Raw genomic sequence first — 16,542 nt, 5'->3', positions numbered from 1 at the left:
CAGCTGAAGCAAGGTAAGGCAGCTGCAGCCTGGTCCAACCATCAAAAAGCAAGAGACCAGAGAACTAGAAAGGCCAGGCTCACTGAGCCATTTATCCCTCCGCCCTTCAATTAACTCCACATGTGTTTATCAGCCAGGTTAGCACAATAAACAACCTCAGTAGCATTTCAGAATGTTAGTATACACTACCCAATTTCTGGATGTAATTTTGTTGTCAGCTCAGCCCGGTCCCTGGAGAAGGCCATCGTGCTTGGTAAAGGAGAGGGGCAGCGGAAAAGGGGAGGCCCTCGTGAAATGGAGCGACACCGTGGCTGCAGCCAGGGGCTCACAGAAGAATGATTATGAGGCGGGGGCAGGGCTGGGCAGTGTTTCCTTCTGAGGTGCACAGGGTCGCCTGAATTGCAACCTATTCAAAGGCCCCAAACAACACCAACAACAATTTCATTTCTGTCACTCTGTTCAACAGTTATTCCCAATCCCCCCAAACATGTATGCCTTTGCTCATTAGGGACCGAGTCCAACAGAATTACAGAATCGGGCCATCTGTAAGTCACATATGGATGACAATTTAGTAAGTATGGGCATTTTAGTTTATGAAGTAGAAACAAGCACAGAGAGTTAAAAGGCAAGATAAAGGTCAATCAGGAGATCCTTAGAATTTAAACTGACCAGGCTGCCCCAACTGTCCATGGTACTGCACAGGAGAGGTTTGATGGGGGCCCATCAGTGACTGAGCCATCCCCATCTGTCCGAATTGATTCACATCTGTGAACACATGTACCGCATGAGAAGAGCATCCACAAGGAATTAGACACTAAAGAGCAGCGTGAATCGTTTTGCTGATTCTACCTGGTTTTATCATGACAAGGAAACCTGTTTGCAGCCTAAGAACTGTAAATGAAGGCCTCCTTGACAGGAGGCACACAAGGACACTGTCCGTTCACTCAGGGTTTCTCAATCAAGGAAGGAATTCACCTTCCTTAAATTCCACTTCTGCGGAGGCCGAGGCCAAGGCTTGGAGGCGATGGCGGAGCTGGGCGAGGCAGACAGAGCGGAATTGCAGTGCCCTGTGGTGGCCGAGCAGCAGAAGGTGCAATTCACTGCACAGGCGCATCGTTTCATGGAGCTGTGTTGGGATAAGTGTGTGGAGAAGCCAGGACATCGCCTAGACTCTCGCACTGAAAATTGTCTTTCTAGCGGTGTGGACCACTTCATCGATACCAACCTTGCCATCACTAGTCGGTTTGCCCAGATTGTACAGAAAGGACAGTAGGCTGTCTCTTGGGAACATGACAGAAGCAGCAAAGGACTTGCCATTATTAAAATGTCCATGGAGTAATGATAACATCTATTATCAGGTGGTCAGGCTGATGCCAAGCCTCTTGGTGCTAAAAAGTAACAGATCAAATGTTCAAAACATAAAATTTATTTGAAATTCCCAAACTCCAGATTGTATCTCATCAATTATTTAATAAATGTGACTTCTCAAAAAAAAATTCCACTTCTGCAACTGTAAATGGATTCTTCATCCCTGGATGCCAGGGGGACTCTAGACCTGCCCTCCCTGCCAACCCTGCTCTTCACTCTCTGCTGCTCCTGGACAATTCCAGGACACTTTCTGGCTTCTCAAGTGGGTGGTGATGATATGTGTTGTTGTGCAAGGAAGAAGGCAGAGACTCTTTTGCAAGGGCCTGGCACATGGATTTCGGTCACAAAACACCAGGCTGTATTGTGATGCGGGACATCATCTGGTTTAGCTCACTGTCAACAATCAGACTTAAATCCGAAAAAGTTTCCTCTAAAATGAAAAAGTAGAAAAGCTAAAGACTCATATTTGAACTGGTTGTCCTTCTCGTTAAAGAAATGAAGGAGAAAATCCACAACACATCGTTTAACACTATCTAGGAGCGTCCAGTCTGACTGAAAAGACAGGGGCTGTCTGACAGGGGCTGACATCATCTGGTGTCAACTTGAGACGATTAAGAGTGAAAGGGTGGAGCTTACCCTGTCAATCAGGTCACAGCTTGATGACCTCATTTGGTGGCGCTAAGGAGAAAAATAGCTCACTGGAGGCCAGTTACACACTCCTCTCCCTGCGAGACATTCCTGTTGACAAGCCACATGGAGTCACACTGATGGAGCCAGTGCTCTGGAGCTGGAGGAGCCCCATGGAGACCCATGCCAGCGCTGAGATGCATCTGCAAGACTTGTCAACCACTGACCTGTGATCTTCCTGCTTTTAGCATCAGTGCATGTGCTGTGAGTCTGTAGAAGAATTCATGGACTAGTGTCAGACATATGGGCTAATATCCGACATATAGACTTGATCTTGACTGAGCTGGGGTGTTTTCTTAATTTACAATTGCTCTTTATATAAAGCTCTTATATACATATAAGTATCTGGATTTGTTTCTCTAGTCAACCCAGACTAACATGGGCCTGAAGACAATGCGACTTCAGGAAAACACAGAGGCCCCCCCACAGTCACCCTTCGTCTCCTCATGGACCAGGGTGATGATGGGAAAGGAACGTCAAGGCTCCGAAGGATACGGCTGTTGGAGTCGTCACAATCTGCAGCAGGTCCGCTGCACGGGGAGGAGCCACTGCTCTGTCCAGTGGCACCAAATCGAGTGTGTGTCCCAATAAAGGGGTTTTTCACACCTAAGCCCATGAGGATTTAAAAATCATATAAGATGCATCAAGAAGCTTGTGGAAACCTGAAAAGATTTCAAAAACTTTCTAAGGACTTTTTCAAGTGTGCTCAGAGGCAAGATTCTAACTTTCATCAAGATCCATGTAAATTCTACCAAACTCAAGTATCTCAATCCGGCCTCCTATTTCTACTTCCTGGTTCAAATGCTCAGAGTACTGAAGAACCGTCTCTCACTCTGCTCCTGACTCTCCTGGGTCTGGACATTTGTTTGCCTGCCGACTCTTAACCACACTGAAAAACACCCATGTTTTCCTGGACCTGGTCCTTGGGTCTCCAGACAGGCCGTTCCTTCTGCCAGGAATGCTGTTGGTTCTTCCCAACTGGATTCACCTCACGCCCCAATTAGAAAAATGTACCTGAATGGCACCTTACAATGAACAAATGAGGCTGCTGAAAGCCACTGCCTGACAACCAGTGGTTCCCAGCTTTACTACCCTGGGCTGAGGGGCTCAGTAACCTAGAAGCCACCGCTGGTTTGTACCTCCCGAGAGGTGGTACCTGCTGGTTCATGCGGCACTTCCGACAGGAAATCTCTTTCTCTGACTCAACAAATGTAGGATTACCCGTTTCCCAGCCTTTCCCACAGTGAGACCCTTTGTTCTTCCCCATTATTTGGAGCTCACGTCAGAGTTCAATGTTTGGAACCTACTACCTTCCAGGAAAGCCCGGGTCCTTAGAACAAGGTTTGTGGAAGTCTATGGGATTTTACAAAAGACACTAAATCATAAAAACCAGGGAACTCTATGAGAGAAGACTATCTTGGGATCTAAAAATGGAGCCAGGCTCTCTAGAGATGCTAAGTATTGAGTCTCTGAATCATAATACAATCTCGCATCCACTCCTACCTCTCTGGCTGAACACTGAATGAGGAGTTGATACTTAGTGGGCCCTTGATCAACTCAGAGCAAGCCAGGCTTCTGGTCCTTGCACAATTAACTCACACCCTTTCCGTGTCCGCACCTATTCTCCAGGTTTCTGTCGGTAAACATTAGAAAACACTAGCAGTTCTTTTGAAGGATAGCATACTTGTTCCTGGGTCACCATCTGGCCTTTACCTTCGGCAACTCTGCGACCTAAGTCTATTTCTATCAGGTCTAGAGACAACCATGAGAAGCCCTGGAGGTGTGGTGGTTGGACTCTGAGCCAGAAGGTCAGCAGTTCGAACTCACCAGTGGCTCCTCAGGAGGAAGACGGGGCTTTCTGCTCCCGTGAAGAGTCACAGTCTTGGAAACTCACAGGGGTCCCTAGCAGTCGACATGCACTTGATGGCAATGCATTTGATTTCAGTTGGGAGGCAATGACGCTGGCAGCCCATCTTGTTGAGGGCCTTCCTCTTTCGCTCCCTCCCTACTTTGCTGAGGATGATGTCCTTCGTCGCGGATTGGGGTCTCCTGGCAACACGTCCAAAGTCTGTAAGGCCAAGTCTTGGCATCCCTGCCTCTAAGGAGCACTCTGGCCATAGGTCTTCTGAAATAGATCGGTTTTCCCTTTTGTCTGTCCATGGCACTTTCGATATTCTGCCCCAGCACCACCAGGCTCCATGCCCAGTGTTCACATGCCTATGAGGCGATTGGAAAGACCATGGCTTGAACCAGGTGCACCTGACTCCTCAAACTTGCCTTGGTGGCTTTTGTTAATCACCGCAGAAACTGTCCTTCCTGTTTATCCACAGGGATCGGCCTCACCTAGACCGAGTTTCAACCTCTCCTGACCTGAGTGGTCCCTGGCATCTAGAGATGCCACCACACACTGACTGTGCTGATAACTGGTCAAGCTGGCAGTAAGTCATTCTGACATTTCTGGTCACTCTGACCAGCAAAGACTCTTGGGCTCCCTCAGAGTTCCGCTGCCAGAGTTAGAAAGTAAGATACAAGCACCTCCCCATCGCCATCCTGCACAGCCCAGGCCCCTTCCCTCATCCAACAAGATAGGGAGGGAAGAGTGCCCTTCACTTCTGCTAGACTGTGCTTAGCTATTGGAGCTTGTCCTCTTCTCCACAGCTAATTCGCTCCGGTGTTCGGCTACCTGCTGCTGTCCAGTGCTGAGAATGTCGAGGGCCTCTGGTCCCCACCCCACCTGCCACATCTGGCCCAAGCTGTAGGGCATGTCCCAGAAGTCCAGCTGCATCACAGTGCCTCCCCAGTCAACAGCCCCTTATCAGCCTCACCACCTGCGGGGCTGGGAGGGGGACTTGCAGCGGTCAATCCTAGGCAACCCTGTGCATACCCGGCACCTTCAGAGGAAACCTACTGCCTGGGACCCGATCTGGGGCTGACCACAACCACTGTGTCCTGCCATATTTTATAAGGGGCGGAGGGCTGGCAGTGGTCCTCCACCCTTAGCCAACCAGTTGTCATTGTCCATACTGCCAAAGGCTGGGAGGGAGGAGCCAGTCTGTCAGGTTGTGTCATCTGATAAGAAACTGCCCACCACAGAGCGACTTGACCAAGGGCCAGCTCCACGACTTCTGATGGAGGACCGCCCGCCAGTGTCACCGCAAACCAACACAGACTCAACATGACGAGTCTCACACGGTCACGTAAAAGTGAATGTTTGATAAATATATGGATGGACTTGGGCTCCGACTTAATTCTAGCCCCAATCTAAGGTCCTGATAATACGACCCTGCTCAATGCTCCCGCTCATGAAGAGGTCACTGAAGACCTGGGTGCTATTGGAAAGAGCGGGGAAGAAAGCAGGTGGTGCCTGCCCATCAGAAGGAGTGTCTGGGGTCTTCGAGACTTGTCTTCAGACAAGCGGCTTATCTAAGTGAGGCGTCAACTGAGTCCACCTGCAAGAAGCTAACAGAACCCATATCCAAAGGAGGAAATCGCATCAGAGCTTCACGCGTGACCGCCCGCTTTGCAGAGGTTGTGGATGACAATGGAAAGCCCCAGCTCCATTCACAGGGCTCCCACACAGATTAAGTGTCCAGTGACTTCCCTGTGTCCATAGTCAAGGGGTGTGGATAGCCCTGCTCTCAGAGCGCCTCGTGAAGTCGATGGTGGCAGATGTAGTTAGGTTAAAATGTAATGCCTGATCACTTGATGTCCCTTTGGGCCCATTTTAAAGTTGTTTCCGTTTTTAATATTTTCTGCTTTCTCTTTTATGGTAGTTTTTCTGTGTTTCATCTAGTCATTGTCGTTGGGTTTTTTTTTTTTGTTTGTTATTTGTTTATTTGCTTTGCATACCTTTGTGTGGCTGTGTTTTGTTTTGTATGGTTCTCTGTATGAGAAATTCAGGTTAGGTAGATCTGTAGAGACAGTAACTGCATTATTAGTTCTTGGGGTCGAGGGACGTGAGGAGATAAAGGCGAGCATGAGAAAGAAGCACACAGGCTCTTATGGGGCTGCGTTGCTTCCACTTAGCTGCCGTTGTCAGAAAAGAGCCCACGTGAGGTTTCCCTTGACGGCCGCCGCTCGGTTTGCTGTAACCGATCTGCAACATTTCAGGAAAAGCCATTCCCTTATCGTGTCAGCCATTAGGGTCGGAGTGAGTCATTGTTCAAGCTGGCATGCTTTCCGGAGCAGCAGCAGTGCTGACGATGGCATGCACAATAAGCACCCTGAGGGCTGGGGACAGTCACGGGCCTGCAGCTTAACCAGGACTGAAGATGAAGCACACAGTGAGGGCCACCTTGTGCTGAAAGCTGAAACGTTTGGTCCAGGTGTCCTTAAAAATATTGTGCTTGGGCTCCAACCTTAGTTACTGAGGAGCAGCCAGGTCAGGTCATCCGGGACTGTTGGTGTTCTGTTCTCGTCACAGCTGTGCGGAAGATCCCAGGATACCTGAGATGGGTGGTCTCTGGTGGAGGACAATTGTGACAGGGAGCGGAACCATGTGCCCCGGGACTTGGATGTCCTCGCTTTTCCTGGCTGTTAAAGAAATTTGAAGATGTAGCTGTGCTTTGTAAAAGTCTGGACAAACAGCCTTAAAGATCTAGAGTTTTCCGCACAGAAGCACTATGGGAAGAAAGAACTTCAAGCAGGCCGTTTTATATGCAGCAGAAAAAAATTTAAATGTACCTTGCTTAATAAATAAAAAGACTCGTGGGAGTGAGAAAAAAAAGAAGCACATGTTCTACAATGGCTTGTAGTTTTGATTGCAGAGCCCTTCTTAATGTTCAAACTGTTGTGTGATATGTGAATTCCATGTCAATAAAACTGTCAATTAAAAAAAAAAGAATGTTTGAGAATACTGAATGGCCTGTGTCCAAAGCAGACACACCAAAGTGTGAGTATAACCCTAAGGGCACTCGTGCGTTTTCCTGCATGAGAAACAAAACAATAATCATGTCTTTAAAGCGACCCAGGGACTTACATGAACTATAGATACATGAATGGATTTTGAATTCAAACCTAATCTTGGCCCTACTCTAAGTATGATTAGCTCTTGTAATATGACCCCATTCAACACCTCCCCATGAAGGGATCACTGAAGATATACGTGCTCTAGCAAAGTGTGATGTAACAATGAGATGGTGCCCGGCTATCAGAGAGAACAGCATCTGGAGTCTCAAACGCTTGCCTTCAAACAAGCAGTCACCTAGTGAGATGTCAGCTAAGTCCACACCGGTCAATGTGATTCGGGAATGGTCAATGATCAAATCCAAACTTGGAGGAGGGACTTGTTTCAGAGCTCGAATTCTGAAAACCCAGTTTGCAAAATGCTGCGGATGACAGTCAAGACCCCAAACCCATTCTCAGGGTTCCCCATGCAGATTAAGCCTCAGGTGAATCCCCTCTGACTGGGTATGGAACAGAGACAGGAGAGACCTTGTCATTAGACAGCGTACACGGCAGGGTGGATCACTGTAAGGGCAGCTAGGTCAAGAGGTGACACCTTGCCATTGGTCTCCCTTGGGATCCAATGTGTGATGGCTCCAGTTTTTAATATTTTCTGCTTTGTTTTCGACTGAGGTTTTCCTGTGTTTTAGAATGGCATTGCTGTCGGGCTGTTTGTTTGTTTCTTTTAAATGTTTTATTAGGGGCTCACACAACTCTTATCACAATCCATACATACATCGATTAAGTAAAGCACCCTTATACATTCGTTACCCTCGTCATTCTCAAGATTCGCCTTCCACTTGGGTTCCTGGAATCAGTTCGCTTTCCTTTTTTCCCCTCCCCCTCCCTCCCTGCTCCCCCGCTCTCCCTCCCCCCCTGAACCCTTAATAGTTTATAAATTATTATTTTATCTTATTTTACAAACAAAACTCTTTACAGCAGTGGAAAAGCCCTGTCTTTCTCCCGAGGGAGTTTCTAACTGCCAGCCTTACACATCACAGGCCAGTGTGGCCACGGCAGCACCACGGCTCCATCCCATGAACACTGCAGACTAGAAAGTTCTATGGGGCAGTCCTTTTCCACCATATAGCATCTCCATGACTCAAGAACAGCTCAAAGGCAGCTATCAGCAACAGGACATCAGGGCTGGGTGAGGGGCTGTCCCTGTCCAGGGCCACATGGCCTGGGAGGGAGCCCAGATCGCTGACTGCAGGCTGGGTCCTTGCAACCCCGACCACCCCTTTGCTGCTGACCAGCCACTCTGGCCACCTGGGCCAAGCCCTCCGGCCTGGGCTGCCTTCCTGAGCCCAGGCTGGGCAGGAGGCCTGGAACTCTAGCCGCTGCTCCCAGCCCCTCCCTCGCCTCCGCCTGGGAAGTGAGCTGTGAGCTGCGACAATGCCTTCCATTCAGCCCTGTCCTTGACGCCAGGCCTGTGGGCCTGGGCCGGAGAGGGGGGCTCCCGCGGCCTTCTCCTTGTGCTGCTGCTCAGGCTGGGCTGGAAGGACAGAAGCATGGAGGGGTGAGTCTTGGGGACCCTGAAGGTGGAAGGGGCACTGAAAGCAGCCAAGTGGCCTTGGAAGGGGAGCCCCTTGCACCTTGTGAGACTCTGAGAGGCTGGGGGCGGGGCTCTGGGTCTCCCTGGGTGGGTTTCTGAGGAAGACACTGTATTGGAAGGTGACAGCTCCTGTGGACTCCTGTGATCCAGTCCTTCGGGAGCCTGTCTGAAAGCTCAGCAGCCATCTGAGCCTTGGACAATTGTCCCTTCAGGAATCTGTCCCCACGAGCCCCCTTCCTGGGCCACAGCCTTCACCACAGGCTCTGGAGAAGGCCAGGAGCCCTAGGCAGGCTGAGACCCAAGGGACACTGCCCAACAGCCAGTCACAATCGAGTGAGGAGGTGGGGGATGCTGAAAGATGTGGGGCCCAGCCCGGGATCAGGAAAGGCTGCTGAGGGACCTCTCTGGAAACCGAGGGAAGAGTTAGTTAGCATAAGGCAGCACAGGCAGCTAGCGTGGAGGGGGTCTGATCAAGCTGTGTATATGTGTGTGTGTGGGGTAGGGGGGCAGTAGTGCTGGGGATGACACAATTGGGGAAATAAGGACTTAGCACTTTCCACCAAAGGCAGTGGGGGGCTTTTAGGTGTGGGTGTCATGGTTTCATCTGTGTATCTGAAAGATTTCTTTGGCTGATGGGTGCTAAGTGGTGCCCAGGGGAGTCCAGGAGAGTCATGCCAGAAGTGATGACCCTCTAAGAAGGTCTGGGAAGTGGTGTGGTTGTGAGCAGAGGGAGCCAAATCAGGGCCTGGTGGGTGGGTGAATGAATGGGTGTGCGGATGGATGGATGGATGGATGGATGCACCGAATGGATGATTGCTTGAATGGATAGATGGATGGATGGGTGGATGGGTAGATGAATGGATAGGTGGGTGGATGGATGGATGGATGATTGCTTGAATGGGTATATGGATGGATGGGCAAGTGGGTAGATGGATGGATGGGTGGATGGATAGATTAGGTAGATGGATTAGCACAAAGAACTACCCCAACTCCTTGTCCTCAGTTCCCTGGGATCCCATCCAAGCCAGCTGATGGGACTCCATTGAGGGTAGAACACAGGAAAATTAATGCAGGAGAGAGAAGAGGGCCAAGTCACCTCGTCACCCTGACAGTGTGGTTCTGACTGCCTCAGTAAGGATTGTTCAGGGGTCTCAGGCTCTCCACCACCACGCTCCCCCGCCCCGAGGCTGGTCTCATGACTCTGAGCCTGGGTCTTTTCTCACCCACTGCCCGGCTTTCTCCTCAAGGTGGGCTCTGAGCCACATCTGCCAGGAAGGCTGCTTCTTTACCACCACCTCTCCCTGCCAATGGCCCCCAATCTGAGCCCCAGTAAATCCTCGCTGAGCTACCTGACCTATGGTCAAAGGACTCTCTGGGTGGTCTTCCTAAGCCTGTTTCCTCAAGGGTAAAACAGGGCTAATCATAGAACCGCCAGGGGTGTGTGACAGGCCTTCCCTGGCCAAAGGGCGGGAGGCACCTGAGAGACTCGGGAGCAGGAATGGTACCATGGCTGTGGCTCCGTGCGTGGAGGCGTGGGGCCCATGCCCGTGGACAACTGACCTTCCCTCCTCCTTCCAGGTCCCAGAGTTCCACCCCTTTCTTCTTGGTGCTGCTGCTGCCGCTGCTGCTGCCGCAGCTGCCGGGTCCAGCACAGCACACAGCTGCTGCCCAGCGCTGCCCACAGGTCTGCATCTGTGACAGCTCCAGGCGGCATGCTGTCTGCAGGCAGCAGAACCTCACTGAGGTGCCAGACACCATTCCCGAGGTCAGCAGGGCAGGGACGGTGGGAGGAGCCTGGGCTGGGAGACCTTGTCTAGTCTCTTCACCTCTCTGAGCCTGAGAGGTCACATCTAGAAACTGGGCAATAAACACAACTGGTAACAGGGAGATGATCTATTTAAAAATCTGTACTGTGTGACCAGATGGTGAATTCATTATAGGGGAAAGGGCAAGCGCAGGGTTAGAAGTGGCGTCTGTCCTAAGGAGCCATGAGATGGTTGGGGGCAGAGAGGGTAACTGGACAGTGACATTCAATGTGCAAAGCACCAAGGTGGGGGAGGTCCAGGTGGCTGGGAGGAGGGCTTCCTGGAGGGCTTCCTGGTGTCAGGAAAGCTGAGATCAGCAAAAAGGATAGGAATGAGCCCAAGGTGGCGAGGAGTGAGGGGTTCCTGGTGTGGTCCCTGTGCCTCTCAGCCCCCATCCCTCCCTCTCAGCTGACCCAACAGCTGGACCTCCAGGGCAACAAGCTGAAGGTGATCTCCCCAGCGGCCTTTGGGGCCCTGCCATACCTGACACACCTGGACTTGAGTCACTGTCGGGTGGAGCTGGTGGCTGAGGGGGCCTTCCGGGGCCTGGGCCGCCTGCTCCTCCTCAACCTGGCCTCGAACCGCCTGCGTGTGCTGCCCCAGGAGGCTCTGGATGGGCTGGGCTCGCTGCAGAGGCTGGAGCTGACGGGGAACCTGCTGGAGGAACTGCGCCCCGGCACATTCGGGGCGCTGGGAGCACTGGCCACCCTGAACCTGGCCCACAACGCCCTGGTCTATTTGCCGGCCATGGCCTTCCAGGGGCTGCTGGGAGCCCGCTGGCTGCAGCTGTCCCACAACGCGCTCAGTGTGCTGGCCCCCGAGGCCCTGGCCGGCCTGCCGGCTCTGCGCCGCCTCAGCCTGCACCACAACGAGCTGCAGGCCCTGCCCGGGCCGGCGCTGTCCCAGGCTCCTGGCCTGGTGCGCCTGGAGCTGGGCCACAACCCACTGACCTACGTGGGCGAGGAGGATGCGCTGGTGCTGCCCGGCCTGCGGGAGCTGCTGCTGGACCACGGGGGACTGCAGGCCCTGGGCCCGAGGGCCTTCGCCCGCTGCCCACGCCTGCGCACCCTGGACCTCCGCGGGAACCAGCTGGACATGCTGCCTCCGCTGCAGGGCCCGGGCCAGCTGCGGCGGCTGCGGCTGCAGGGAAACCCGCTGTGGTGTGGCTGCCGGGCCCGGCCGCTGCTCGAGTGGCTGGCGCGAGCCCACGTCCAGGCGGACGGCACCTGCGGGGGTCCCCGGCGGCTGCGCGGGGAGGCCCTGGACGCCCTGCGGCCCTCAGCCCTGCGCTGCCTGGGCAATGGCGCAGAGGAGGAAGAGGAGGAGGTGGCAACCCGGCCCCGCGCACCCACGCGCACCCCCCAGGAGGATGAGAGGGCAGCCCGCCCCTGCCCGCGCAGCTGTACCTGCTCCTCCGAGTCCCGGCACAGCAGCTGCGAGGGCCGCAGTCTGCGAGCGGTGCCCAGCGGCTTCCCCAATGCCACCCAGCTCCTGGACCTGCGGGGGAACCGCTTCCCCTCGGTGCCTCGAGCGGCCTTCCCGGGCCTGGGCCACCTGGTGTCCTTGTACCTTCAACACTGCCACATCACCGAGCTGGAGAAGGGAGCACTGGCGGGGCTGGACCGCCTGGTCTACCTCTACCTTGCAGACAATCAGCTGTCAGGCCTCAGCGCAGCTGCCCTGGAAGGGGCCCCCCACCTGGGGTACCTGTACTTGGAGCGCAACCGCTTCGCGCGGGTGCCAGGAGCCGCCCTGGGCGCCCTGCCCAGCCTCTTCTCTCTGCACCTGCAGGACAACGCCCTGGCGCGCCTGGAGCCAGGGGACCTGGCGGGGGCTCGGGCCTTGCGCTGGCTCTACCTGAGTGGCAACCGCATCACCCAAGTGTCCCCAGGGGCACTGAGCCCCGCGCCAGAGCTGGAGAAGCTGTACCTAGACAGGAACGAGCTGCGCGATGTGCCCACCGGGGCCTTGGCCGGGCTGCCGGCCCTGGCGGAGCTGCAGCTCTCCGGGAACCGTCTCAGCACCCTCCGAGCCGGAGCCTTCCGGCCGGTGGCCAGGTCTCTGCAGCGGCTCTTCCTGAACGGCAGCGGTCTGGAGCAGGTGGGCAGGGCAGGGCACGAGGCCACACACCGCACTCACTCGACAGACGTTGCTGCCCTCGACAGATGTTGCTGCCTCTTGGTGCCAGGCTGTGCTGGGCACAGAGACCCTGACACCAGCTGAACCCCAGTGCCACACAGCAGGAGGTCTGCTGGGAGGGGGGAGGGCACTGCAGGACGAGGGGGAGGAATGCAGTCCAGGGGGCTGCAGCTGTTTGTACTGTGTGGGAGCCCCCAAGCTTTGCATCATGGAGGGGGAGAATTTCTGCGGAACAGGAGAGCCATGGACAAGGCATCTGGGTGTCAGACTCCCTGGGTTTCCACCCCAGGTTATGCCGGGCTCCCTGGGCCACTGCAGGCTCCCCAGCTGACCCTCGGCCAGGGGCAGGGAATCTGGCTGTGACACATGTTTCCTGCAGGTTTCTCCTGGCGCCTTCGAGGGCCTGGGGCCCGGGCTTCTGAGCCTGCACCTGCAGGAGAACCGGCTGCAGGCCCTGCCCGCCCTGCCTGCGCTCACACGGCTCGAAGACATTGACCTCAGTGGCAACCCCTTCTGCTGCGACTGCCAGCTGCTCCCGCTGCACAGGTGGGCCCCTCCCAGCTGGACCCCTTGCCCAGACGCCGAAAATGCCCCACCCTCCCACTCATGCCTGCACAAGTTCCCTGGGGAGCATGTCTGCCCAGCAGCTCAGAGGCAGGGTTCGTGCCAGCTGCCCTTCTCTGAGTCCTGATTCCTTCATCTGTAAAATGGGAAACCGAGTATGGTGTCTGCCCTGCTCAGAGTGGGGAGATGGGTGTTCCTTGGGGGTATGGGGATACTGCGCCCAATTATCACCCAGAGAGAGCGACAGGCTGGTCCAGGCTCAGCCCCAGCTGTTAGTGACCTCTCTGTGACCAGTTCCTCAACTGTGAAAACCGCTCCCTCCTGTGGTGGCTGTGAGAATGAGGCTGTCAGTTGTCACGGACTCTGGTGCCTGGGGACCCAGCGACAGCATAAAACACCTTGCCGGGCTTGGAGCCATCTCCACCACTGCCACGCTGGTGTCTGAGCCCATTGCCGCGGGGTCTTGGGCGTCTTCCCCTGAGCGTGCCTTTGCCATCACTACACTGGACCATATGCTCGGGACCCCTGGGGTTCCCGTTGGTTCATCCTGGAAGTTGATCACCGGTATTCCTTCCTAGTCTTTGTGTAGCAGCTCTTCTCAGACTGGCCCACATGGGGACCCTGCTGCCATTTGAATGCCGGGTTGGAGGCGTTCAGCTTCCAGCAGCACAAGTTTGTCAGCTGCATGCTGGGGCCCAAGTCGGCCAGCGGAGATAACCTGACGTGAGCAGCGCTGGTCCACCCCAGGCACTCAGGAACTCATGACTACTGTAGCCTTAAGATGACCTCTTTTTACAGAGATGGGGCTGGATGACCAGGGAGTCAAGAGCCAGGATCTGACCCCAGGCCTTGCTCTCACCCATTGGCCACACTACTTCCTCACACAGTGGCCCTCCCCCTCACACAGTGTAGGCCCCCTCCTCCCCACAGACAATACCCCCAGGAAAGCCCCTCCACCTCTGCCCAGGCCAGTGGCACCAAGGGTCTTCAACTTCCCCCCCCTCCTCAGGTGGCTCTCGGGGCTGAACCTGTGGGTGGGGGCCACCTGTGCAGCACCCCCTAGTGCCCGAGGCCAGAGTGTGGCGGCCGCCATGACTGCATTTGAAGACTGTCCTGGCCCCCGGAGAGCCCACACTGAGGGAAGACGTCGGGGAGCCCACAAGGTTGGCAGTGGGGCTGCAGGTGTGGGGGTGCATGGGTCTGATGTCTCTAGATCGTGTGGCCCCAGAGCTGGGCCATCAACCTGCCCCCTCCCTGCCTTCTCCTCTCAGGCGGGCCATGGTTGAGCACTTGGCTGCTAACAGGAAGGTTAGCAGTGTGGATCCACCAGGTGCTCCTGGGCGGGAGGTGTGGCAGCTGCTTCCACAGATTCCAGCCTTGGGAACCCATGGGGGCAGTTCTACCTGCCCATGAAATCACTACGAGTCAGAATTGACTTGATGGTTAAACTTTTAAAAATTTTGTTGTGTGGAGCGGTAATCTTCCAAGGGAACCAGTCTGAGTCCTGTCCATAGAAACCAGCCCCATTGTCACTATATTTGCTGGCAAGGCAGCCAGGTCCCATCCTGACCACAGGACCATGCTCACGCCAAGGGTCAGAACTGACCAGCAGGCGCACTAGCTTTGCCCCCCTCTCATCACCCCCATCCAGTCTGGGCCCCCAGCTGTAGCAACAAAGTTTGCCTTGCCAACTGACCCGTTAGCTAGCACATCGGAGAGAGGTGGGTGGGGTTTGAGTGTCTTTCCATGGGGAGAGGGGGAGGCCATCCCAGAGGCTGGTCTTTTGGGGTGGGGGGAAATGAGCCTAGAGAAAGTGGGCACTGGGAAGGTGGGGCCAGGGCTCTGGGCTGTTTGAAGTTTTGGGGTGTCTCAGGGGCCGTTAGCTGAAGTTCCTTATGGAGTTGTCAGGATACTAAGCAGAAGGTAGGAAAATTCTAACAGAAAACCAGGCCAGGAACCACCAGTAGTGACAATTCTCATCAGCTCCTGGTACTGACTTGTGGGGGGGCGGGGGTTGCTCTTGGCAGAAGCCTGCCCACTTGGGACTGGCCCGGAGGAGCTCCTGTGGATGGCCAGCTGGGTCAGGACTGGAAGCTCCAATGGGTCTGCAGGTCAAGGAGTTAACTGGGAAAGACTAGTCCTGCTCACAAACGCAACATAGCCCCTCCTTGTGTGGCACCCCTTTCCTCACATATGAAGCACACACACACACAGCGGCTGCAGCAGCTATCAGGCAGCTCAGACCTGGGGTCTAGGCATCCTACACACACACACACACACACACTGGGGTCCAGGCATCACACACACACACAGCGGCTGCAGCAGCTAGCAGGCAGCTCAGACCTGGGGTCTAGGCATCCTACACACACACACACACACACACACACTGGGGCCCAGGCATCACACACACACACACACACACATACACACAGCGGCTACAGCAGCTATCAGGCAGCTCAGACCTGGGGTCCAGGCATCCTACACACACACACACACACACACACACACACACACACACACACACACACACACTGGGGTCCAGGCATCACACACACACACACACACAGCGGCTGCAGCAGCTATCAGGCAGCTCAGACCTGGGGTCTAGGCATCCTACACACACACACACACACACTGGGGTCCAGGCATCTCACACACACACACACACACACACATACACACAGCGGCTGCAGCAGCTATCAGGCAGCTCAGACCTGGGGTCTAGGCATCCTACACACACACACACACACACACACACACACACACACACACTGGGGTCCAGGCATCACACACACACACACACACACACACACACACACAGCGGCTGCAGCACCTATCAGGCAGCTCAGACTTGGGGTCCAGGCATCCTTCCAGGCATGGCGATGACTACTGCCACAGCCTGAGTTTTCATCTTGCTGAGGAAAGTAGTTTCCTCCTGGAATTCAAGGGAGTTGGAGGTCAGGGCTCGAGGGTCACATGGGGCTCTGCGCTCAGGGGTGCTCACCTTGCTGAAGGCCTGAGGTGAGGCACATCTGCCGCGAGGCTCCCATATGCGCCTAGCACGTGAAGCCCATTGACACTGAGTGCTAGTAGTAGCACGGTGGACCAACCAGGTTTAACTCCACTGCTATCGCAGTTGTAAATTGTCAAGTCACCAAACCTAATCACACCTCACTCCTCACCTGTAGAGCAAGGGCATATATACCTGGCAGCTGCTGAGATGAAATCAGCTATTCCAACATTATCTTCATGTAGTCACACGGATGTCAGGCAGAGTGCTTACAAACGTCAGGTTTGTCCCAAGAGCAGCGGCTCTCAATATACGAGGCGCAGGGGGTCTTTCTGGAGTTCCTGTTCCAGGGATGCCGGGTGTTGCTAGGCTGTCGGGATGCTTCCCAGCCAGGGCTCTCACTGCTGTAAAACTGAGACCTTTCAACTCCAGGGCAAACTTGGGCCACTACACACAAGGTTCCCCTCTCT

General features: G+C 54.7%; 1 protein-coding gene, 1 non-coding gene and 1 pseudogene across 2 annotated transcripts; all 3 read left to right on the top strand.

Moving 5' to 3' along the window:
• Positions 1-1,024: 1,024 nt before the first annotated feature.
• LOC142450645 (mitochondrial import inner membrane translocase subunit Tim8 B pseudogene) lies at positions 1,025-1,273 on the top strand (annotated as a pseudogene).
• Positions 1,274-6,046: 4,773 nt separating this feature from the next.
• On the top strand, positions 6,047-6,177 carry LOC142452131 (small nucleolar RNA SNORA16B/SNORA16A family). Its single transcript, XR_012785174.1, has one exon. It is a non-coding gene; the product is annotated as a small nucleolar RNA SNORA16B/SNORA16A family (small nucleolar RNA).
• A 3,883-nt stretch (positions 6,178-10,060) lies between these two features.
• On the top strand, positions 10,061-14,348 carry CHADL (chondroadherin like). The gene is made up of 6 exons (XM_075552622.1): positions 10,061-10,074; positions 10,133-10,319; positions 10,768-12,459; positions 12,878-13,044; positions 14,072-14,225; positions 14,334-14,348. Exons 1-6 carry the CDS (start codon positions 10,061-10,063, stop codon positions 14,346-14,348), a joined length of 2,229 nt encoding a protein of 742 aa, XP_075408737.1.
• Positions 14,349-16,542: the final 2,194 nt, after the last annotated feature.

This window comes from Tenrec ecaudatus, chromosome 6, assembly GCF_050624435.1.
Source record: "Tenrec ecaudatus isolate mTenEca1 chromosome 6, mTenEca1.hap1, whole genome shotgun sequence".
In the NCBI taxonomy this organism is placed as follows: domain Eukaryota; kingdom Metazoa; phylum Chordata; class Mammalia; order Afrosoricida; family Tenrecidae; genus Tenrec; species Tenrec ecaudatus.
Note: the sequence above shows the minus strand (reverse complement) of the source record. Positions and strands in the feature narration are given on the sequence as shown.